The sequence below is a fragment of the Thermobia domestica genome, chromosome 11 (genome assembly GCF_964235325.1).
Source record: "Thermobia domestica chromosome 11, izTheDome1.hap1.1, whole genome shotgun sequence".
Classification (NCBI taxonomy): domain Eukaryota; kingdom Metazoa; phylum Arthropoda; class Insecta; order Zygentoma; family Lepismatidae; genus Thermobia; species Thermobia domestica.
In genome coordinates this window covers 259,005,001-259,029,198 of record NC_137464.1, presented here as the reverse complement: position 1 = coordinate 259,029,198, position 24,198 = coordinate 259,005,001, and the positions used below count along the sequence as shown (strand labels likewise).

General features: G+C 35.3%; 1 protein-coding gene across 1 annotated transcript; it reads left to right on the top strand.

Annotated features, from left to right (window-relative positions):
- Positions 1-3,836: 3,836 nt before the first annotated feature.
- On the top strand, positions 3,837-20,420 carry LOC145665531 (uncharacterized). Its single transcript, XM_081732836.1, has 3 exons — positions 3,837-4,097; positions 4,610-5,882; positions 20,125-20,420. The coding sequence occupies exons 1-3, from the start codon at positions 3,837-3,839 to the stop codon at positions 20,418-20,420; spliced, it is 1,830 nt and encodes a 609-aa protein (XP_081588962.1).
- The last annotated feature ends 3,778 nt before the right edge of the window (positions 20,421-24,198 follow it).

Genomic DNA, 24,198 nt, shown 5'->3' with positions numbered 1-24,198 from the left:
GCCAATTATCCATTTGGCTACATCAGACACTATATATATTACATTATACAAGCTTTGCAGACAGACTTAAATCTGATTAAAGCTACTCGCTGAGCAAAACAATACATTTATTGTAAAAATTATTAACATGTAACAGTTTCGCCAATTATCCATTTGGCTACATCAGACACTATATATATTACATTATACAAGCTTTGCAGACAGACTTAAATCTGATTAAAACTACTCGCTGAGCAAAACAATACATTTATTGTAAAAATTATTAACATGTAACAGTTTCGCCAATTATCCATTTGGCTACATCAGACACTATATATATTACATTATACAAGCTTTGCAGACAGACTTAAATCTGATTAAAACTACTCGCTGAGCAAAACAATACATTTATTGTAAAAATTATTAACATGTAACAGTTTCGCCAATTATCCATTTGGCTACATCAGACACTATATATATTACATTATACAAGCTTTGCAGACAGACTTAAATCTGATTAAAACTACTCGCTGAGCAAAACAATACATTTATTGTAAAAATTATTAACATGTAACAGTTTCGCCAATTATCCATTTGGCTACATCAGACACTATATATATTACATTATACAAGCTTTGCAGACAGACTTAAATCTGATTAAAGCTACTCGCTGAGCAAAACAATACATTTATTGTAAAAATTATTAACATGTAACAGTTTCGCCAATTATCCATTTGGCTACATCAGACACTATATATATTACATTATACAAGCTTTGCAGACAGACTTAAATCTGATTAAAGCTACTCGCTGAGCAAAACAATACATTTATTGTAAAAATTATTAACATGTAACAGTTTCGCCAATTATCCATTTGGCTACATCAGACACTATATATATTACATTATACAAGCTTTGCAGACAGACTTAAATCTGATTAAAGCTACTCGCTGAGCAAAACAATACATTTATTGTAAAAATTATTAACATGTAACAGTTTCGCCAATTATCCATTTGGCTACATCAGACACTATATATATTACATTATACAAGCTTTGCAGACAGACTTAAATCTGATTAAAGCTACTCGCTGAGCAAAACAATACATTTATTGTAAAAATTATTAACATGTAACAGTTTCGCCAATTATCCATTTGGCTACATCAGACACTATATATATTACATTATACAAGCTTTGCAGACAGACTTAAATCTGATTAAAGCTACTCGCTGAGCAAAACAATACATTTATTGTAAAAATTATTAACATGTAACAGTTTCGCCAATTATCCATTTGGCTACATCAGACACTATATATATTACATTATACAAGCTTTGCAGACAGACTTAAATCTGATTAAAGCTACTCGCTGAGCAAAACAATACATTTATTGTAAAAATTATTAACATGTAACAGTTTCGCCAATTATCCATTTGGCTACATCAGACACTATATATATTACATTATACAAGCTTTGCAGACAGACTTAAATCTGATTAAAGCTACTCGCTGAGCAAAACAATACATTTATTGTAAAAATTATTAACATGTAACAGTTTCGCCAATTATCCATTTGGCTACATCAGACACTATATATATTATATTATACAAGCTTTGCAAACAGACTTAAATCTGATTAAAACTACTCGCTGAGCAAAACAATACATTTATTGTAAAAATTATTAACATGTAACAGTTTCGCCAATTATCCATTTGGCTACATCAGACACTATATATATTACATTATACAAGCTTTGCAGACAGACTTAAATCTGATTAAAGCTACTCGCTGAGCAAAACAATACATTTATTGTAAAAATTATTAACGTGTAACAGTTTCGCCAATTATCCATTTGGCTACATCAGATACTATCTGGGATATAGGTGAAATAGCGGGAAATAAGAACAGCTGTAAAGTGATCTCTCTATATTTATTAACGCTTAACAGTTTCTTCAACTATCCACTTGGTTTCATCAGACACTATCTAGGATATAGGTGAAATAGTGGGAAAAAACAGCTGTACACTGATCTCTATATATACATGATGTGTTGTTAGTAACACCACACCTAGCATGCTGACCCTACATCATGACATACTAATATTAATAACTATATTACTTGTCAGTGGCCAATGGAACCTCTTATTTGCTAAGAGCAATGATTTAGTAAGGTTTTCAAATAGTTGTCTTAGATAAGTACACCTATACTCTAATTTAAGAGTGCACATTACTTTCCAAAAATAATTTATGAGATTTCGTTTTTTACTATAAGGAAAATTCCATGCGATATATGTGACATTTATCCTAAGTAACGAACAATGTATTACATTGCCTGTGATCTTTCATGAAAATAGTTTTTTAAGTGTATGAATTTCTTGACGAAATTTACATTAGAAGAAGTGCTGCCATCTGTTTTTCGTATATGTGTTCCTCTTCATTGCCGACTATATTTCGTTTCTGATAATCACTTAAATAATTTATGCCACACTTTATTATTTCCCATAATTGTCATATCCGTTTAATAAGAAAGTTTTTTTTTTGGGGGGGGGTAAAAATGGTTGACTGGAAAATGTATATAAAGTACACAAACGGCGTGTTACTAAAATGACTTCTCATCATACTAGATGGTTGATTCAACAACTACCATTTGAATATTTTACTCTAAAAAAAAGTGCAATGGAGTAAAAGTAGCACTAGGCATGTGTCAAAATTTAACAGAATTTGATTATTACAGAACCATTAAGTTGAATTAACACATCCATTTTATACTATGCACCTCTTACAAATTTTGCTCTGACATGTCAACAGATATCGGTGTCCAATAAACGTTGTACAGGATTATATGTATACGAGTTCGAACTGGGAACGAACGCTAGTGAAACGAAAAGAAAAGTATAGGGATCAAATATTTGGTAGGGATGATGGTAAAACATTAATTTACAAACTCTTTCAGAACAAATCTGATACAGGATGTCCACAACTTGTAGACAAAGCCTTCAATCGCCTACTAAATCCGATGCTGGCCGAGAATGTCAGGCAGTGAGGGAAGCATTCGCCCAAATGCAGTGCAGAACCAACTCGCAATCTCTACTAGATTAAAAAAAAACGGTATAAAGTCACGATTAGGCTCTCAGAAATGACTGTAAGAGGAGCAAATGCTTGTGTGTTTCTTTGTTGTCTCATCATCATAGCAAATGCTATGTTGCTATGTGCTATCCCAATTACCACGAACTATACAGCAAATTTTATGTTGCGTTGACGGAAACTGCTATGGAATGAGCCCCGCGGTAGTTTACTCATTTTCGCTAGATGTCAGGAGCAGCCTTTTGTTCCTTTACTCCGTGTGGACAGAATCTGTGCAGAACGGTTTTTCTGCGCTCAATGAAAAACGGATCATACAATCAACGATCTGATGCAAATAATTAAACAACATAATTGAAAAAGACTTCTTTTGCCAGACGCCTCGTTATTGTCAAAAGTAGCAGCAGCAGTGATTTCAAAACATTAACTCAATATTCAGGGGTGTACATGTAGAGAAATTTCTGTTCTTGCAAAACGTAGGTTACTTATTCTCTATGGAGATGATGGATCAGATTTATATTGCTGTTTTTCAAAGCCTGAGACAAAGATGGGCACCACTCTAACTTTAAAGGGTTTACTAGTTGGTACATTATCGCTATATTGCATTGTAAAGAAACTGTTTAACAATAATTATGAGTAACGTAGACATAGTAGCCTACAAGGGAGCATTCATGACCACTGGCATGGTACAAGGGAATATTTAAATACTAGTATCAACAAAACTTTTCAGGAAAGGTTTGAGTTTACGGCAGGACAACAGTCTCAATTTTTAATTATGCATGCTAATGTTCGTTCCATTTTACCTAAAATAGATGAAATACGTTTATTAATGTTAGAATCACAGTGTGCTATTTTTGTAGTTAGTGAAACGTGGCTTGACAATTCAATTGATACAAGGCTCATTAATATACCTGGCTACTCCGTTCTTCGGCAAGACAGAGAACATCATGCTGGAGGAATTTTAATGTATTATCTTGAAAATTTGGATGTAAAACTGTTTGAAATACCTAACACAGATCAAGTAGAATGCCTTACGGTAATGGTGAAAATAAATTCGCTACGCATAGGTATCGTATCAATGTATAGACCACCAAATATCCCCTACACCAAATTGTCTATTCTTGAGGATGTGATTACACATTTATATCCACAAGTTGATTGTGTGACCTTAATTGTGATCAGCTCTGTCTTGACAAACCCGAAACAAAATATTTGAACCGTATCCTGGATATGTTTGGACTTGTCCAACTCATTAAAGAACCAACCAGAATAACAGAGTTCGGTGAATCATTACTCGATCTCATTATTACCGATAAAATTGACACAATAGCATCAAGTGGCGTTAGTCCACCCATTGGATCATCCGATCACTGGGTGACACATGCTATCTTAAACATTAAAAAACAGCCAAGAAAGTCATTTGATATTATTCGTTATCGCAACTTTAATATATTTAATCACGACGAATTTCTACAAAATGCTGAAGCCTTGAACTGGAAACAAATTGAATCTCAGGAATCTATAAATGCTAAAGTTAATTTTCTTCAGACTTCTTTAAAACATCTGTTTGATCAGCATGCGCCAATAAAAACAGCTAAAGTTTCGAATAACAAATTGCCTTATGTGTCTAGTAATACCAAGCTGCTAATGAAAATACGCGACCGTGCGCTCCGCAGGTTCAAACGCACTAAGTTGCAGCAACACTGGGATGAGTACAAAGAGCTTCGTAATTTTACTACGGCAGTTATTCGACAAGGAAAGATTGCGTATTTTTCCTTTCGTGTAAATAACGCTAAAAACAATAAAGACACTTGGCGTACGTTACATAATTTGGGAATAGGTGGAAAAAGTTCATCGTTGAACCTCCCTGAAGAACTAAATTGCCCTGATGTCATAAATCGTAATTTTGTTAAAGTTTCCGACATCTCAGTAACAAGTGACGATACATTTGATAAACAAATAAATCGGTACAGTTCACTGAAACACACTGCTTGTGGAACTCCTTTCATGTTAAGACCTGTTCATGAACATGAAGTTAGAAGAGCAATTGTTAACATTAAATCCAATGCAGTGGGCTTTGACGAAATAACCCCACATATGCTTAAAATAGCTTTACCTGTTATCACATCTCCCTTAACTAATATTGTGAACTACTCTTTATCGAATGGTAAATTCCCTGATCCCTGGAAACTATCTACAATTCTGCCATTACCAAAGAAGCCTTGTATTAAATCAACTAGTGACCTTCGGCCAATAAGTATATTGCCAGTTCTTTCAAAGGTAATTGAAAAGTTAGTGCTTCAGCAAATGATTTCATATATTGATAGCTCTGGCATACTTCCATGCGAACAATCTGGGTTTCGTAAATTTCACAGCACTTCTACTGCTTTGTTAGGTATTAAAGACAATGTGCTTCATGCACTAAATGACAAAAATGTGGTCATACTAGTTTTATTAGACCTCTCAAAGGCATTCGACCTTGTACAGCATGGTGTTCTCTTAGCAAAAATGAAATACTATAACTTTTCAGTAAATACCATAAAATGGTTCGAATCCTATCTACAAAAGAGAAAACAGCAAGTTACTTTACGTAGTTCATCTCATTATAAAATTTCTGAAGCTGCTGTACTTGATAGAGGTGTTCCACAAGGCTCAATTTTAGGGCCAGTTTTGTTCACCTTATACACTGCAGATCTGGTATCTGTTGTACAGCATTCAAAGATGTACTGTTACGCAGACGACACTCAATTGTTTATAAAAGCCTTGCCTCAGGACTTACCACAAGTTGTTCGACTCCTTAACCAAGATCTTAAGGCTATCAGTAACTGGTGTATTGATAACGGTCTTATTATTAATCCCTTAAAATGTACTTATACTGTTCTAGGTTCCGCTAATCAACTTAATAAAATTGCTCCGGACAAATTAGAATTACAAATAATGGACTCAAACATTAGCTATTCACCTTGTGTTAAAAGTCTTGGAGTACAAATTGACGATAAACTTTCTATGAATAACCACGTCTCTACTCAGTGTTCAAAAGTGCTAGGAATACTAAAAAACCTGTACAAAATACGAGACTGTCTGTCCAAAGATACCAAACTACTCCTGATACAAACGCTGATACTGTCTTTGTTTGATTATTGTGATGTTGTGTATGGCCCGCTTCTAACAAAAAGCAATGCCATTCTGATCCAAAAGGTACAAAATTCATGCATCCGCTTCTGTTACAACATACGAAAATTCAATCATATTTTGCCTATTCTGAACAGCAATAGCATGCTGACAATGTCCAGAAGACGACATTTGCATTACTGCTCTCTCATTTATAAAATTCTTAAAACAACACGTCCCGCGTATTTATACAAGAAACTCACTGCTAGGTCAACTATTCACACTCACTTAACACGCAAAAGAAATACGTTTGATATTCCACATCATAGACTCAAGCAAACCACTGCGGTATTTTCAGTATTAGCACCAAGGTCATGGAATGCTCTACCAAATGTAGTAAAAGAAGCTAACACATTTAATTCTTTCAAGAAAATGTTAAAAATTTATTTACTCAGCCAACAAAATTTAAGTTCAGGTACCCATAATTTGTAGTCTATCACTTGAACCACGTAAATGAAATCAGACTTGACTTTGTACATATTCTTTATTAAATAATCATACATTATAAAAATATTTCATCACCCTCCTCCCTGCATCGTGAATCACAAGCATAGCTTATTTTGTCTCTATGTTATTGATTGGTATGTGTTTGTATTCATGTTTGTATGTTGTTTTTTTTTCTTCACTTGTCGTACTTGTGGGTGTGCGTGTGTTTTGTTAAAAGTACCACTTTTGTCTTTTTTTATCATCTTACTGTATACCTGTATTTTTCTTGTATGTAACCGTATCTTTTGTACTCAATTGATTGTATGTTTTTTGTATAACACAATGTACTTCCTTGACAAGGGTTAGGTGGTAGAGCAGCAATATGCTGAACCTCGCCCGCTTGAATAAAGCCTTTTTCAATTCAATTCAATTCAACTCCTGGGAGGGGGAATGACCATAGGCGGCGCCAGGACTTCGGTAATGTGGGTGCTAATTAGGATGGAACAACACATCCTAACATTGTTGCCAGAACGCTCTGCACTATTGTGCCTTAAGATCTCAAAAATAATCCCTAAGCAGGGCCGGATTTCCCAATAGGCCTGGTAGGCCCGGGCCTATGGGCGCAAGCTCCCAGGGGGCGCACGGGCGAGAGAAAAAAATTAAAAATATCTAGAAATAAAAATAAATAGCCATAACTTAACATATTTTTTGAATTGATTTTAAAAAATCAGGCTAATAAAGCATTCTGATTTTGAAGTTCATTAGAACAAATAATTGTTGGTAAAGTTAAACTATCTTTCAACATTATGCATCAACTTCGTTACAAAATTGATCTCAAACACGGGGGCCGCGGTGGCTCAGTGGTAGAGCGTTCACCTCTGGTGCTTGGGGTCCCGGGTTCGATCCCAGCCCCCGCCAAGTGAACTTTGTGGTGGACAAACACCGTGTGCGTGGGTTTTCTCGGGGTTCTCCCGTTTCCTCCCACTTTCTTCATTCCACCATTTCATTCATTACTCATCATCACCGTCTCCTTTAGCCTAACCGGCATAACCGTGGGACGTAAAACTTAAAGATTTCATTTCATTTTTTTTGATCTCAAACACGGGAGAACTGGTTGTAGGGATGTCGTTGAGCGGTACGCATCGTATTGCCACTGCTACTAGGCTGGCTCGGCGCTACTTCTCGGAGTGATTAGACGCCCATGCGCCGTGTGCGTGCCAATGTTCAAATCACTGCTCCAGACTAGTAACTTTAACCAGACTAAGGGGGCGGAAAAAATTATTGGGCCTAGGGGCGCCAAAATGCTAAATCCGGCCGTGTCCCTAAGTTTTACTTTAAAAAAAAATGGAAGAACACTATATGATAGCAAATAAGTTATGAGAGATTCAAGAAGTCCCTCAAATATATCCAAACATAGGAAACAATAAATATGCAAAATAGAAAGGATTGTTGTAGGAAATCTGAAAATCTAAGTTAATGTGGGTGTAGTTGCACCCACTATGGCGCTGCCTATAGGAATGACTCAATACACGGGGGGTGAAGGTAGTACTGCAAAAATACTGGTGATCGATGTTCAGCACAATCGAAGAATGCGCCCAAGAGGAATTTCGTACTTCCCTGAAGGGAAAGATTTTCTCCTCGGATCACCTCCGTAAATCATCATTGACCTGAATACTAGGCAATTAATAAGTCTATACAGTTTGAGTATTAGCCTAAATGTCACATAAGGCAGCTAACAACAATAAAGTCCGGGTCAAACCCAAGGGCGCCGATCCTAAGGGGGGGCAAGTTCATGTGGCTCCCTCACATTATATTTATGAATATACGATATTTGGTATAATTTGAATGCAATTATCTTAAAATCCTAATATATCCCTTCTGCATCCCCCCAAATTTACAGAGAAATCGGCGCCCTTGCTCAAACCTCTTGACGTTTGTCGAAAGCCAATGATGAGCAAGTGCGACGTTGTCAGATTTCGCTTTCTTTCGTGTACAGTTATAACGTGAAATATTAACACAAGAAATAAGATATTGAAAAACAAATTTGTTCTTATAGATTTATTAACGCTATAGTGACATATACCGTAAAGACTTACCTTCGAATTTGCTTTCTCCTAATCCAAGAACAAAGCTATTAGACAACGTCGCCCAAGTTGCATTGGATATTGTGAAAAGGAGGAAACGCCTTAAACGTTAGGAGATTTGAGCCGGACTATGAATCCGCAACGAAAAGGCTGGACAAGTCTAACGGACAACAACTACACTAGAATTCTATTTCCAGCAGGGTTGGCTGGTTTAAACCAGCTGTTTTTTTTTTTTTCACACACACACACACAAAAAAAAAAAAATGGTTTAAACGAAAAGACGAAAAATGTTCGTAAAAGTGTAAGTGTTCATAAAATCGTGATGAACACACATTTGTGGTTATCACGTTTCACTCCCGTATATTATTCGTATTAAATTCAGACCTAAATTCCCCATTCATTACTCAAAGAGATTATTCTACAAAAGCAACTTCTTTTTTTTTTTTAAACGTTTATTAACGTTTCTTTTATGATTTTTTATAGTTTGTTATTTTTGTTATGCAACTGCAAAGAAAAACTGTAAATATTGTTTTGTTTTAATCATGTTTACTATTGATAAAATATATCGAAATGCCGTACTTTTTGGGGGGAAGGGGTCATACAACTCCATGAGAGGTATTTATGGAAATCAAAATATCTTTGGTATCTATTTATGTACAAATAGGCCAGAGCCAAAGTGGACTCAAATAATTCGCGTCTTTATTCCTTTTCTTACTGATATGCAAATTAAGTCGTCGTATTTCCTTAATTTGGACTAAATAAAAGTCGTAGTGAACTAACTTGGACTAAATTAGTTCTTCTACTCTGAAGTATTTTGAAATTATCCATATGTAATGCTGTATAATGGTTTCATTTGTGCAACTATTTATCTTTTTGTTCTTCTGAAATAAGTTTTGACAATTACATTAACAAGTATGTAAAGATCAATACAACGTATTTTTTATCAGGAGTCGTTCGTGAATGAGTCGGCAGACGTATAGTATAGAATTTTTGGCCAATTAGTTCTGGTTTCGAGTTCAAATGGAGGACAAGTTCTCTCGGATGGAGGGGAAACCGGGATGTTCACGAGTACTTAAGCTTTGATTATAATTAAGTCTTTTGTTTTTAGAGATAAAATTAAGATTTCTTGTGTATAGAAAGCTTGGAGCTTTTCCTGTTTATTAAAGTGCAGAAGAAAGTCAAAAATAACATTTTCCAACAAATCAGTGAGATGTTTTAAAAATGTAGCTATGTTCGGGATTGCCCCAGTGGTCGGGGTAATCCCGAACATACTGATTACTTCAAACTTTCCTTTACGAAAGAAGCGAAATGCATTAAAATTATACCGTAATTTAGTATTTAAATCTTTAATAAGAATTATAATGACAAATATAACTGAAGTTAATGAGAAACATGACCAGACCTCAACATCTTTGAAACTACTGCAAATGAAAGCTAATAGGTAATAAGCTAAACAAAATGTACTCTTATGAAACAAATTCCGAAATAACTGTGCATGAAATAAAATATTAATTAAAATGAAAACATTATTTGAAATTGTAGAAATCACAGATATTCGCATTAATGTTTTGCTCCCAAAGACAGTATTCTTTATTAGTCCAATGTTCAAATGTGGTTAATAGGCTGAACAAAATTGGCTAACTGCTAATTGACGCTACTAGGCTAAATAAATTTGTAAATTTGTAAATAATTTTTCTGTGAATGACACACAGAAAAAATTGCAGTCTATGATGAAAGATCAGATATCTAAAATAGAGTTACTAATTATAGAATAGTGAAGTAGGCTACTAATGGCTTAAAATAAGCTAATAACGCTTATTATGAAGATTATCTATTTTCCAAACCAATTTCATTAAATTATTACTTACTTTCAATTTAAAAAAAAAAAAAAACTATTTGAAATTGTTTGATAACTTATTTCACACCATGGGGCAATCCCGAACACTCTGTCTGGCATTTCCCCATGAGACGCTATTTTATTGTTAAAATTGAAACTAATTTTTGACTGCATATAAGCTAGTAAGATTACAAAGAACTAATGCTCAAATATAGCCTCATGTATAACATTATAGATGAGATAAGAGCCAACTTATCTTGCCCAGATTGTTGAACCAACGTTATAAGTGAATCGACAAAAACAACAAAACGTCTTGTCCCTGGCAATCTACTCAACTGTCACCAAATTTATGCTACAATTTTCAAGGTCTCTCTGCTATAGCATGCAGCAAAATAGTCATGGGCATAAACTTAGGTGTTCGGCAGTATCCCAGTGTTCGCGAATACCCCGGTTTTCCCTAAGTCGAGAAGCGGTTTGGATTCCGCTTTAAGGTTATGTGACCCCTTCCAGCTTAACCCGATTGTTGCATAATAACACCAAAGCGAAACAAACTTATTTCTGTCCATATGTGATATAAATGCATACAGAAAATTATTTAAACAAAAAAAAACTGATTTAAATCCAAAAAACCGTTTTTTTTTGTTGTTTTTTTTTTCAATAAAACTATGGTTTTTGCCATTCATGATTTCCAGAGCCAGCCCTAGTAAATTTGCCGCCCCGTGCAATGGCATCATTTGTCGCCTCCCGTTTCTCCAGGGAAAAAAAAAAACATCTTAAAAGCTACAATTTTAAGTATGCTACGCCATCATGAACAACGAAGAGAAGGGAAAGTGCATGAACACTCAGAAAGACCTGAACACTACAAATACAATCTCGCTGTGTCTGTTTTTCTTTAAATAATAATCTATTATGTTAGTAAAACAAAAACAAACATACCTACAGAGGAAAGATTATAATCTTTTTTATAGAATTCAATATCCAGCTTCAATCTAAATATATCAGTATGTAATTCCAATGCAGCTAGCTGTTTTATCTTTTATTTCTTGATTTTCCTTCTACATGTATTAAAAATTAAAAAAAAAAAAAAAAAAACTGTTCCACCTCAATAATAAGTGAACTTTCTGTGACAAAGACAACACTAGTTTTCGTAACGAAACATAACTAAATGGAACAGGTGTTCGCTACTGTTAGAGAATTGAACAGCGCCGTAAGTTAGTTTTTTGGCAAAGCATTAATACGCGTATTTGGGCCCCCTAGGAAAGTTGTTTTTCTAATTCTTGGGCTCCTATTTTCATCTTTCTCTTACTCTTTATCGGCTCCCCGGAGCCTGTGGGCTCTCCCGCACGGTAAAGTCTGCGGGGCCGTTTGTACGCCCCTGAGTCCATTCCATACATGGCAAATTAATTAAAGATACAATATTGACAAATCTCAAAACCACACAAATAAATATTATTTGTAGGGTCCCTAATAGTAGACATTGTTTACTGAAATGGGCCCAGGACTCATTTGTGTTTTATTGACTTTTTGTGTGATGTTTTGTTTATGTAGTGTAGTGAACCTGTTTGATGCTTCATTTATAATTTCATGTTCGTATCGTATATGGAGTAAGAAAATTTTGTGCTGAAATGGGCCCCTTCGAACGTCGGGGAGCTTCTCTGGGGGGGGGCAGTTGCCCATCCTGCCCCCCTACAAGTTACGGCCCTGGAATTGAGTTCTTGTATTTGAGAACAATCAAGCAATTCATGCTGGTATTTGTTTCACCATTTGTTTTGGCACTGTTCATGTGACCTTAAACTAATGCGACCTAAACTTAATTTTTGAGTGTAGTATTCAAAAAGAAGGCAAGATTAGTAAATTTAACAACCATCATTCATGAAATCTGTTTTCAACAAGAAATATTTATTTTAAGTAATATAGTTATGACAGATTTTGTCGCCCTTCGAAACTTCCCGCCCAGTGCAAATGCACGTGTTGAACATATAGTAGAACGGACCTTGTTTATTTGAGGAGGAAAGAGTTAAAGAAAGAGCTTAGCAAATCAAACAAGTGAGTTGCGTTCCACGTTGGGAAAGGGGATTTATTATTAAAACGGGAAGAACTAGATCTGTTATTTCCGTTTATACAGTAGTAGCAGTATAACATCAGAGATGGAACCTGTTCTTGAAATACATGGTACTCTGAATTCATATCAGAAAGTCATTTCTCGCTCTCTCTTATAGCTACTGATACCGAAAGTGGTTGTACATTTCTACAACTTCTGGTTGCAGTTACGGGATAAGGGTGAAAATATTACCTATTCCTGAGAGACTGAACTCACTTTAAAAAAAATAATGTATTTTCTTTTCTTTTCTTTTTACAATTTTCACCCCCTTTTTTTGTGACACTAATTCTTAGAACTGTCCAAAGAAAATAAAATGAAATCTTTGAGTTTTACGTCCCATGGTTATGCCGGTGAGGCTAAAGCAGACGGTGATGATGAGAGATGAATGAAATGGTAAAATGAAGAAAGTGGGAGGAAACGGGAGAACCCCGAGAAAATCCACGCACAAGGTGTTTGTTCACCACAAAGTTCACTTGGCGGGAGCAGGGTGGGAACTGTCTAAAGAATTTGGTAACATTTTTTTTCTTTTTTTTTCATGGAAATTCGTAATCTACTCCATTTTCCGTCGAAATGACTAAAGAAAGTCACGTAACCGCTGTGAATTACTACTAACATTACTTTCTCTTAATGCTAGCAAACTTCCCTGAAGGTTTATAGCTGTACCCTATCGTAAGTTCAACTATCACATTCATGGACGCCCGAAGGGGAGGTCAGGGTAGGGCCCGTGCCCCCCCCCGGGCTCACGAAAATGTATTAAATGTCTTAAGATTTTCTTAATACAAATAAAAAATACCAAACGTAATATAGCAACCAGGGATTTGAGCCCCCCTAGAAAATTTTCTTCGGGCGCCCATGGTCACATTAAAGCAATATTGAATAAAATATTGAGTTGTGAATAACTTATAATTTATTCCGTAAAACCAAAAGCGGATTCAGGACGGACTTCTGGGAGATTGAGGGTTAAAGATACTTAGTTTTCTCTCTTACTGGGCTTTTGCAGGACTGTTGATTATGTCGCTGATGGTGGAGAAGGGGGCTAAGAACCCTTTGTCCCCTAGGGTCCGCCTACGCGTACAACTTACCATTTTCGGGAAATCTTTCAATCAACCTTAGGTTGAGTTTGCTTGATTCCACTGTATTAACCCTTTAAGGATAAAGGAAAATTATGTGATGAAATGCTATTTATAAGCGACCCCAAGTGGTAAGAAAGCTTTCTGCCAGTTGGCGCGTGATTGGCTTTTGGCTTTCTACGCTTGCACTTGAAAGGCATGCTTTCATACAATCTGCCTTTTGTTGTACTTGCAAGCGATGCTTTAGATCCTTCGCTGAGCGTCATAGCATCACTGACTGTTCATTAGCTATTCAATTGCCGCCAGCGTAAAACGCTTGCGTTAAGCTTGAATGAAACACTGAATGCAAGGTTGAACCCACATAACTTCGTTACTGGAATCCAGCTTGCGGCATGCTTGCACGTTTTCCAATCAAGTCGGATGCAAGCTTGCCGACTTCCAATGCAAGCTTACAGCAAGCGGTTTGCGAGTTGTCTCTGCTACTAGGGACAAAAGTATTAGTGCTTCACGCACTAATTCCAAGTAGTAAAAAGTCACGCTACTATATGTTGCTAGCGTGAAGCATTTTCCGATTTAAAATTAATGTGACGAAATGATTGCAGCTCTAAAACTGTATTGCTTTAATTTATTATTTTATTAGTTTATTGTTTTATTTTATTTTATTTATTTTTAAAAAATACATGAACGATAATCATATTTAGATTTTATCGTTAATATTTGTGTAATCGCGTGTTGGTTGGAGGGCAAACTGAACAAAAATTTGCTAAACGTAAACGATTATACGTCCTAATTAGACATAATTTTAACCCTTAGTATACAGCAGACCAATAAACTCGCGCGCTAACAGTTCCAAAATAGTTTGGTAAAAAGTTACAAGAAAAAGATAGGAGGCGAAAACATAAGCGAGTAAATATATCACCATAACATAAAGTCTAAGAGTCCTAAATATACAAACCACACAAGTATTGACATTCTATATTTTGTACAGTGATTTAAAAAAAATAGGCGAGAAGAAAGGGAAACTTTCCGAGAATCAAGATGAAACGAGAAAGAATTATTTTAGAATCGAGGCGGGAATTCAACAAAAAAAAAAATCGAGACGAGTAGAGAAAAACCTTATATATCGTGTATATTATCTCGTCTCGTGGACAACACAGAACACAAAGTATATACGATCTTGAAGCATGGTAAAAGTAAGGGAGAACGGCATTACCCCAGTTCCAGAAAATATCTACAGCGACCCTCCACTTCCTAAAAGAAAATTAGAATGGGCAAAGATAGACACGGGAGACGGCGTGACGTCATGCTTCCAGCTCCCTTCTCAGATCCATTTTTACCTCCGTCTAGAAGTACTAATATTTGTTAAGGAAAGATACAATTTTGTATCTACTGAATATTAAAGTTCCTATCTTCTGTGGCCAGTGGCACGTTCACTTAGATAAAATCATGACTCATACATCTCATCAAAATATTTCTTGGTAAAAATAATATTTATCTTTCCCAATAACTAATATACACATGTTTTACAAGGTTTTCATAATTTTTCTCCTTGCTTAAGGTAAGTGATATGAGGAATTCCACACAACATTCCATCCCCTCACAATTGTATTAATTAAGTATTTGCAACCAAACTTTAATCCTTTATCAAATACATAAACACATTACTATAATTACTACAGTTCATGCAACAACATAAACAAAAATTTTAGGAATGGTCCAAGGATATTGGATCAAAAGATTGTCATCTCGGCCAACAATTAGTTTTTGGATCAGAGGCCACAAAATTTTTGAACGGCCCCTAAATGGGGTTTTCGCTGTTTTTTTTTTTTTTTTTTTCTTTTTCGGAATGAGCACATCATACCGAGCTAAGTGATAGTTTGGGTTTGGCTACAGCTCTCCAGATATAAAGCGTACAAGACAATTTTTGATTGAAATATATTGGATCTTGGATCAGGGGCCCAACATTTTTAAACGGCCCCCAAATCGAGTTTCCGTATATTTTTTCGGAATGAGGACATCGTATTGAGTTAACTGATAGTTTAGTTTTGCCTGCAGTTCTCCAGATATAAAGCGTACGAAAATTTTTGGTTGAAAAATATTTTAGTTTCAGGGTCCACAAAATTGTTGAACAACCCCTAAATCGATTTTTCGTGTTTCTTAGGTAATAAGCACTTCATACCGAGTTAAGTGACAGTTTGGGTTCGGCTACACTATATGTAGTTCTCCAGATTTAAGGCATACAAGAAAATTTTTAATTGAATGAAATATATTGGATCACCGACCGAGTCAAAAGTCCCTTGTCATAGGCTAACTCGGTAACTATTGAAGATATGAAAAAATGATAACAGAGCATTTTGATTGCCAAGTGTGGGTTGTCAATCTAGAATGGTGGAATTTTCGTATCGACACCTGTATGGGCTGCCAAAAAAAAAAAAAATACTTTAATGATTCATAGCTTTAATACTATGAGGCCTATCGTATTCGGGTCAAGACTTCACTTAGAAACTAATACGTGCGCCATCCAAATAATATCCAAGTTTCACAATCCTGCGGTACTTCCGCAACATTTTTGATAAAGGTAATTGATAAGTACTTCAAATAATATGCTCGTAGACAAACTCCCTCTATAAAAATTGTTGCGTGAGTACTACAGGATTCTGAAACATGTATTTTTGGATAGTGCACATATTATTACTTCCTAAGTGAAGTCTTTCACTCGGCTACGGTAGGTCCTATAGCTTTTTTTTTTTTTTTTTTTTTTTTTAGCTATCGGGCCCTTAAAGTTAAATTTTCCATGTTTTCGGCAGCATATAATTCCGGAAAGGAAGAATTTGTGCACCCAGGTCGGTCCCAACTTTTCGTCTCATCTTGGTGTTAGGAATCACCTCCCAAACATTGTTAGTGTTATTTTGTCAAACGTCGGTGTTTTGAAACACCTGTATATTCAACACTGTTAACTTTCATGAAACAAGTAAAAGCAATGCAATCTTGACAAAACAGTAAAGACACCATAAGGGTTTTCTTGTACTTAGTACTGTTTTTTATGGAAGAACAGAATCTTTTTTTTTAAATTCAAGGTAAATTTCGCCAGAGAATTACTTATCTGGTATGATTTCATGACGTTATGTATGAGGAAAATGGATTATTATTATTATTATTATTATTATTATTATTATTATTATTATTATTATTAATTATTATTATTATTACTGAAATTTGTATTTGTATCCGTAATTGCATTTAATATTTATGTTCAACTTTTTCGTTCATTCAAATTGACTTCTTTATCATCTTGGTCTTTAGCAACAGAACAGAGCGCTCTCAACATATTCTTTTTGATATACTATCCGAAATCTGTAATTCGTTCATTTTCTATTATTATTATTATTATTATTATTATTATTATTATTATTATTATTATTATTATTATTATTATTATTTTGTTGTGTTTGTTGTTGTCTAACAAATATTAAAATTAAAAAACTGGAATCAGTGGTAAATAGTGTTGCCAACGAAATGAGACGAAACAGAACTCTTCCAATAGAAAGATATATATTTTCAGAGACGAACAACACTTTTCGAGGCGAGACAGTCCCAAATATCGTCTTGTGAGCTGGCGTGAACAGACTTTCTTTTAGGGGGTTAAGTCCCTAAGGACTCTCCGTAGTAAACGCACCTGCTTAAGTTATCAAGAATAAACTTTTGTTACCATGACACTTTAACAGCCTTCTCCTCTATTCTCTACATTGAAATACTTAGGTATAGGCTGTGGTGGTCCATTGGTAGCGCGCTCGCCTCTAGCTTGAGAGCTGTCTCATTCTAATCCAGATAGGATTGTGCGATATGTTGCCGATGTGAATAATCCCATAAACTAGAATGCTATACTTCATCAATGCAGGGGTGTATAACTACTTACGTGCCACCCTGCATACGGACAGTGGACTCTCGTTAATTCAAACAAAAGTTTATTCCCTTTGAAAACTGTGTTGAAAATAATGGTAAAAGATGATGGGTAAATCGAAGTTTGAACCTCCTATTTGGAAAATTTGAAATAATATAGTACAAGAATTTTTAGTGCTGACAAGCAGAAGAATGCAGTTTCAACTGGTTTCCAGTCATCCAGAAGCAGCCATAGGAAACAGTGACACCACAACAGAATGTATTCGATAATGAGGAAGAACATGACAACATCGGCGATGAAATAAGGAAACTAAATTTGCTAGCCTCACCTGAAGCTTCACAAATGGTTGAGAATTTTAAGAACATTTTGAATTTAAACCAAATGTAACTAATAATTTATTTGACGCAATAAACGAAATTTCTGATTTTGTTGAGCGTGCATAAAAAATTAAATCAAACGAAACGAATTTCACGAATTTGTTTAAGTAAGAATATATAATTAAAGTTTGTTGTGTGTGTGGCACTGTATTTTTAAGTGTGTTTTCCACGACGCAAATAATACACTCTCTTAAAGATAAAGTCTACTGTCTATTATTTATTTTTCATTACAGATACAGTAGTTTTGTTCTCTTGATTTTAAGTATTTAACAATGCATATATATATTATGTATGCAATGCATATTAAATAATAATAATAATAATAATAATAATAATAATAATAATAATAATAATAATAATAATAATAATAATAATAATGTTATAGTAGTAGTAGTATCACTGATAATAATTATATTGTCTATGTAAGATATTTGAAGAAAGTACTTGAAACTACACACGGCATTTATCTCGATTTGGCTTGTTTCGACTCGACTCGAGTTGGAGGAAATTTTTCGAACCGTGTTCTCGAGTCGAGCTCAAAGATGTCTATTTTGAGTCGAGTCGAGTTTTAATGAAAACTTGCTCGAATTCGCTCGTGTCCCTATCCGTATTGCCCAAATGATCCCACTCTTTATATTTGATCTCTAATTTGACCTTGAAGCGGTCGGTTCCAGAAATCATAAATAGTGTCATTGGATACAGCTCATCGAAATCTACATTTTAACCCCTTCCCCCCCAAAAGTTGAAAATTACAGGGCCACGGTCAGAGTGCGAAATCCCGGGGGGACGGGGGAATTTCTCCCACCAAAAAATTTATGCTTGCATTTTCCTCCCACTAAAATCTCTAGGGGGGGCACCTTAATACTAGACTACAGGGAGAGATGGAAAGCAAATGTCATAAATAAAAAAAGGAAAGATCTTCATGGTCACAGCTTCTAAATAGTGCTAAAATAAATCTGTAGCAATGCATAAAACGGGTTTAACTGGCTTATAAGCTGTAAGGGGTTTCTTACTAGCAATTAAGGTATACATAGATAAAACTGTGGCAACTGTGGCTACCTTTATTGCTGATCAGTTGCGTGCAAAATTGGTAAAATTTCTCAAACAAACAGATTGGTTTTCAATTTCAGTGGACGAATCTACAGACAGGTTTGCGGATAAGCACTTGCTGTTATATGTGACATCTGTGGACGAAGAAAATATCCCTTGTTTCATTTTATTATTTATTTTATAAATTAGTACCTATAGAAAATGCCGATGCAAAATCTCTTAAAGAAAAAAATATTCAAACGTTTCCCAAAGATGGCATAATTTTCTTTTTAAATCTTAAAGAAAAGCTTGTTGGATTTGCTTCGGAGGACTGCAGTGTTTACTGGGAGAAATGAAGGGTTGCCGCTCGAATTAGAAGAAATGTCAATCCATGCCTAATTAAGGTACACTGCATGGCATATCTAATGGATTTTGTTTCTGAAAGAGTTTTTGCTGTTATGAATGCTGTTCACAACTTTAAATGTTTGTTAGACGAACTTTACAAAGTGTTCAGTAAGCCATCTGCAGTTCCAAAAAACTTATCGCAATAGTCACAGATGCCGCAGGACTACTGAAAATAAAAATAAAAATGTTTTACATACGTTGGATTTCAAATGAGAGAGACGCATTATTGGTAGTCTTTACAGATTTTTCTTGTACAATACAATTTCTACTTTCGAAGTGTGAAGATATTGACCATTTCAGCAGAGACCGCTCTAAACTGAGTGGTATTTGCAAACAACTCGGAGAAAAAGAACATTCTATTGCTAGGTTTTCTTTTGAATATTGCATCCATTTTGTCTAATATTAATAAAATGATGCAAGAGGAAGCAGCTTCGTATAACGAAATAGAGAAAAACAATTCAATGCACAATCCAAGCTCTGAGAGAAATGCATATGCATCTACCTCAGTCTTTGTAAAAGAAAGTATTTAGTCCACTGCAGAGCGTCTGATACAGCGAGTGATGATAGTGAGTTTGATCAAATAAGGGGGCAGGTAATTCAGGGTTTAGTAGATGAAGTGGAAAGAAGGTTTCCTTCTAATGATGTGCTAAAGTGCTTTTCAGTGTTTGAAAATAAAGATCGTAAAAGTATGAGTGGTTTATACGGTAAAGTAGACGTATATAAAGCAGCTCAACTGTTGGGATTGAATCCTGATGTTGCAGTATCAGAATGGAGAGAGTGTAAGTCAAGTTCTAAGTCGGTAAATGATTTTCCAGTTCTTAAAACCTTAACGCGGAAAGTTCGTTCTGTGCCGTTATCAACTGCTGCCTGTCAATGTGGATTCAGTGTTGTTCATAATATTAAAAGTTCCGACAGAAACCGCATTAGCGAGTACCTTGCAATCTTTATTGACAATTAAACCCAATGGACCTCTTTCAAAATTCTGGGATGCTGTTATTGCTGCTGATATGTGGCTTCCATCTGGCCATCAAATGTCCAACTCTCGTTACACATGGAAAGAAAGTGAAGAGGAGAAGTTTTATCTTTATTTTTTTTTTTTAAATCTAATGGGTCGTTTACCTTAGTCGATTTGCGTTCGATTCAGTTGAATTGAAGTCACTTTCAACTTAATCGACCGTGTAAACAGGACTTCAACTTAATCGCTTGTTGATCGAAAGCGACTAATCGACTAGCAACTGAATTGAAAGACGTTCTATTTTCTGTGGTCGATTCTATTTTCTTCTGCTATAACACCGCAAATTGTACCAATTACTTTTTGCTTGGACATCTTTAAAATTGCCAGTTGATTTCGAATCGACCAGAGGAGAGCGAGTCGACAAGCAGCATTCAGTTTCGGTTGGAACAATTGAACACATCCATCGATCTCATTCGGTCTAGTTGCTTCGATTTAGTCGCAAATGCAGCGAGTCGATTTAGCCGTGCGACTAAATCGACCAAGTGTAAACGCTCCATAAGGTAAGATACGTTATTGCAAACTATATTTTAGATCTATAAATACATTAACACAATCATTCAATACTTTTATTATTGTGGCTCTCCTCGCTGGTCTAGTGGCTAGCATGCGCGCATCATCTTTGGTGCACGGGGTCCCGGGTTCGATTCCCGATAGGATCGCCTTGCAAAAATTTGAACGATTACGGTGGTTCGGATTCCACCTTAAACTGTTAGTCTACATCTTATAGTGTTGCTGCTGATAAAAGATGCTAAACTGAAATCACCAAATCAATCGTATTATTGTGCGTGTGCTTTCATTTTTTAAAGTTTAACGTGCTACGAATATCCACCAAGACTAAGGAAGAGCAGAATTTGCTGCGAGCTAGGATCCAGACAAGGATCCCACGCACCTGAGGTGAGCCCTTCTCCACTGAGGCAACGCAGCATTTCGTTATGCTTTCAAGTATTTGTATTGAAATCATATCTGTTATTTATAATAATAGTATATTCTTGCTAATAATACAATATAGATACATAGTACTATTTAGACTTACATAGGTGACCAGATATCTGAGAGACCAAACTGTAACACTAAAAACGGTACTTAGCGAAGAAACGGTAATTTCATAAATAATAATAAAACAACTATACTCGGACTCTACAGCTCATGAAGATCTATGGCTGGCCAGGAGGAGTGCTTCAACTTTGTAGGTCTAATGCTTGGTTAGCACGTCGGTTCTCAGGTGCTATTATTTCTGACGTCTAGATCTCAGTATTTTCGTGAATGCAGTCCTCAATATGATAGTAAATACAAGGGGATTGTGCTCCCACGGGAGTCTAACCCTGGACTATGCGCACCGAAGTGTATATTAAATGCAGTAGATAAGTGTACCAATTTAGTTTAAATGAATAAAAAACATTATTAAAGCATTTTAAATAACAATGACGACTAGTTTGAACATTTATTATTATTATTATTATTATTATTATTATTATTATTATTATTATTATTATTATTATTACTAATAATAATAATAATAATAATAATAATAATAATAATAATAATAATAATAATAATAATAATAATAATAATAATAATAATAATAATAATAATAATAATGAATATTTCAACTTTTTGGAGACCCCAATTCATGTGTGAAGAACAATGAGCCATTGGTGTGGATTGCAGAGCTTGTTCCCCCCATCATTTTCAAACGGTTTCACACCCTGGCCACGGTAACTCCCTTTTTAACCGCCAAAACGCCTTAAAGTATTATTTCACTGACTGTTTCTGATAAAGAAGCTTGAATTCAACACTACTTCACGTAGCGTACTATAGTATGCCTCTCCCATTTACAATTCCATACTCCAAATCAAATACATTTTTTATCCCTGCTAGACTAGCAATATCTCGTCATGCTTATAATAGTGTGGACGGTTACGATCACTTCGCAAAGCAGAAGAAGCCATAGACACAGTTAATTGAACATTAATTTTCACACTGCTTAATCAGGAGAAACATTAATGGATTAATTACTTTTCCCGTTAATTTTAAGCCGTAAAAGTTGCAACATAAAGATCAGAAAAATTTTTAATCAGGTGTTGTAATCGCTGTCGTCTTCTTCTTCTTTCGATACGATAAGAAACGCAACTCGTTTAGTTCTTGTTCACCTGGCTTCGACAGTTGCCAGTTCGTGATCGGAGTGACATGATTGTTTTCATATCAGGACGTGTGACGCTGTAGTGAAATCATACGACAATCAATTTCCCCAGTTCAACAAGGAGTCAGCTAAAACAATCTACAGGTAAGTACAATTTCTTCTCCCATGACAAAAAGAAATTTAACTCTCCTCATGAAACTTGGTTATCTCATTTGTGGAAAATGACTTTTTTTTGTGATGTGTTATTCTTTTTATGAATTTAGACTCGCGTCTTTCGAAATCAAATGTGACGAATTAATTTTGTACTTAAAGAGAACCACAATTTGGATTGTTTTCAACTGTAAGCGGTTCACATATGGTGAGAAACCAAAACAAAATAAGTTGTTTGTTTGAAGTTCATATCATTTTCAATTTCAAATCTATATAGGGTGATCTAAAAATGGTGCCCACGAACTACAGAATACTCTTATACAGGTCAAAATAAAGCGAAAATGTCATATAATAGAATGCCCTCCGGGGTCTCCTTCAGCCGCTATGGGGAATCAAAATTTCACAATGTGGCAGCGTCGCAGATTAACTTGGAGCCATTAGCGTTACTCTACGAATTCAACAAAGCAGTTGAATCGATTGCTACACTAATAAATGATGCTAGGATCAATCAATATCAACTTTAGTTGCCATCTGGAAAGAATCGATATAATTATTTGATAACTCGGTACATTTAATCTATGGTTCTTTATTTGCGACGTTGCCAAATAGCGCAATTTGTCTCTCCAGACGATGATTCGAAAGCAATACAAATATGTATATTTTTTGCTTTATTTTGACTTGTACAATAATGCTCCGTGGTCCGTGGGCGCCATTTTTAGAACACCCGATATACAGTATGAGGGAAGTGTTTCTACAGAATGACGTTGAATACAAAACATATCTATTCGCATGAAACGTCGAACCCAGATATTCTATAGCACACTAGCCTCATCCTCCCCGCTGATCTAGTGACAAGTATGTATGATTTCGGTGCACGGTTCGATTCCCAGTAAGAGAGCTTTGAAATTTGAGTGCATCAGAGGCGAACCTAGAATGTATAAATTAGGGGGTGGGACCAGAACCCAGACTATGATAGACAGGGTTGGCAAAAACCATGTTTTTTTTATTGAAAAACCAAAAAACGGTTTTTTGGTTTAAACCAGTTTTTTGTTTGTTTGTTTGTTTAAATAATTTGTTCTTTGTATTCCTATCATATTTGGACAGAAATAAGTTTGTTTTGCCTTGATGTTATTATGCAACAACCGGGTTATGCTGAAAGGGGTCACAAGAGCTTAAAGCGGAATCCAAACCGCTTCTGGACTTACATCCAAGAGAAGCTGTTATCCATTTGAACTCGGAACCAGGACTAATTAGCCACAAATGCGATACGTCCGCCGACTCACTCACGAAGGAATCCTGATAAAAATACGTTGTACTGATCTTAACGTAGGCCTACTTGTTAATATAATTGTCAAGAGTCATTTCAGAAGAACAAAAAAGATAAACAGTTGCAGAAGTGAAACCATTATACAGAATTGCATATGGACAATT

Excerpts from the sequence above, each read along its gene's own strand:
- LOC145665531 (XM_081732836.1), top strand. The coding sequence starts at position 3,837 with ATGCATGCTAATGTTCGTTCCATTTTACCTAAAATAGATGAAATACGT. Across the intron at positions 4,098-4,609 it reads ATCAAGTAGAATGCCTTACG|ACTTCTTTAAAACATCTGTT; the intron begins GTAATGGTGAAA and ends AATTTTCTTCAG. Across the intron at positions 5,883-20,124 it reads CCAAGATCTTAAGGCTATCA|TGTTTGAAAATAAAGATCGT; the intron begins GTAACTGGTGTA and ends AGTGCTTTTCAG.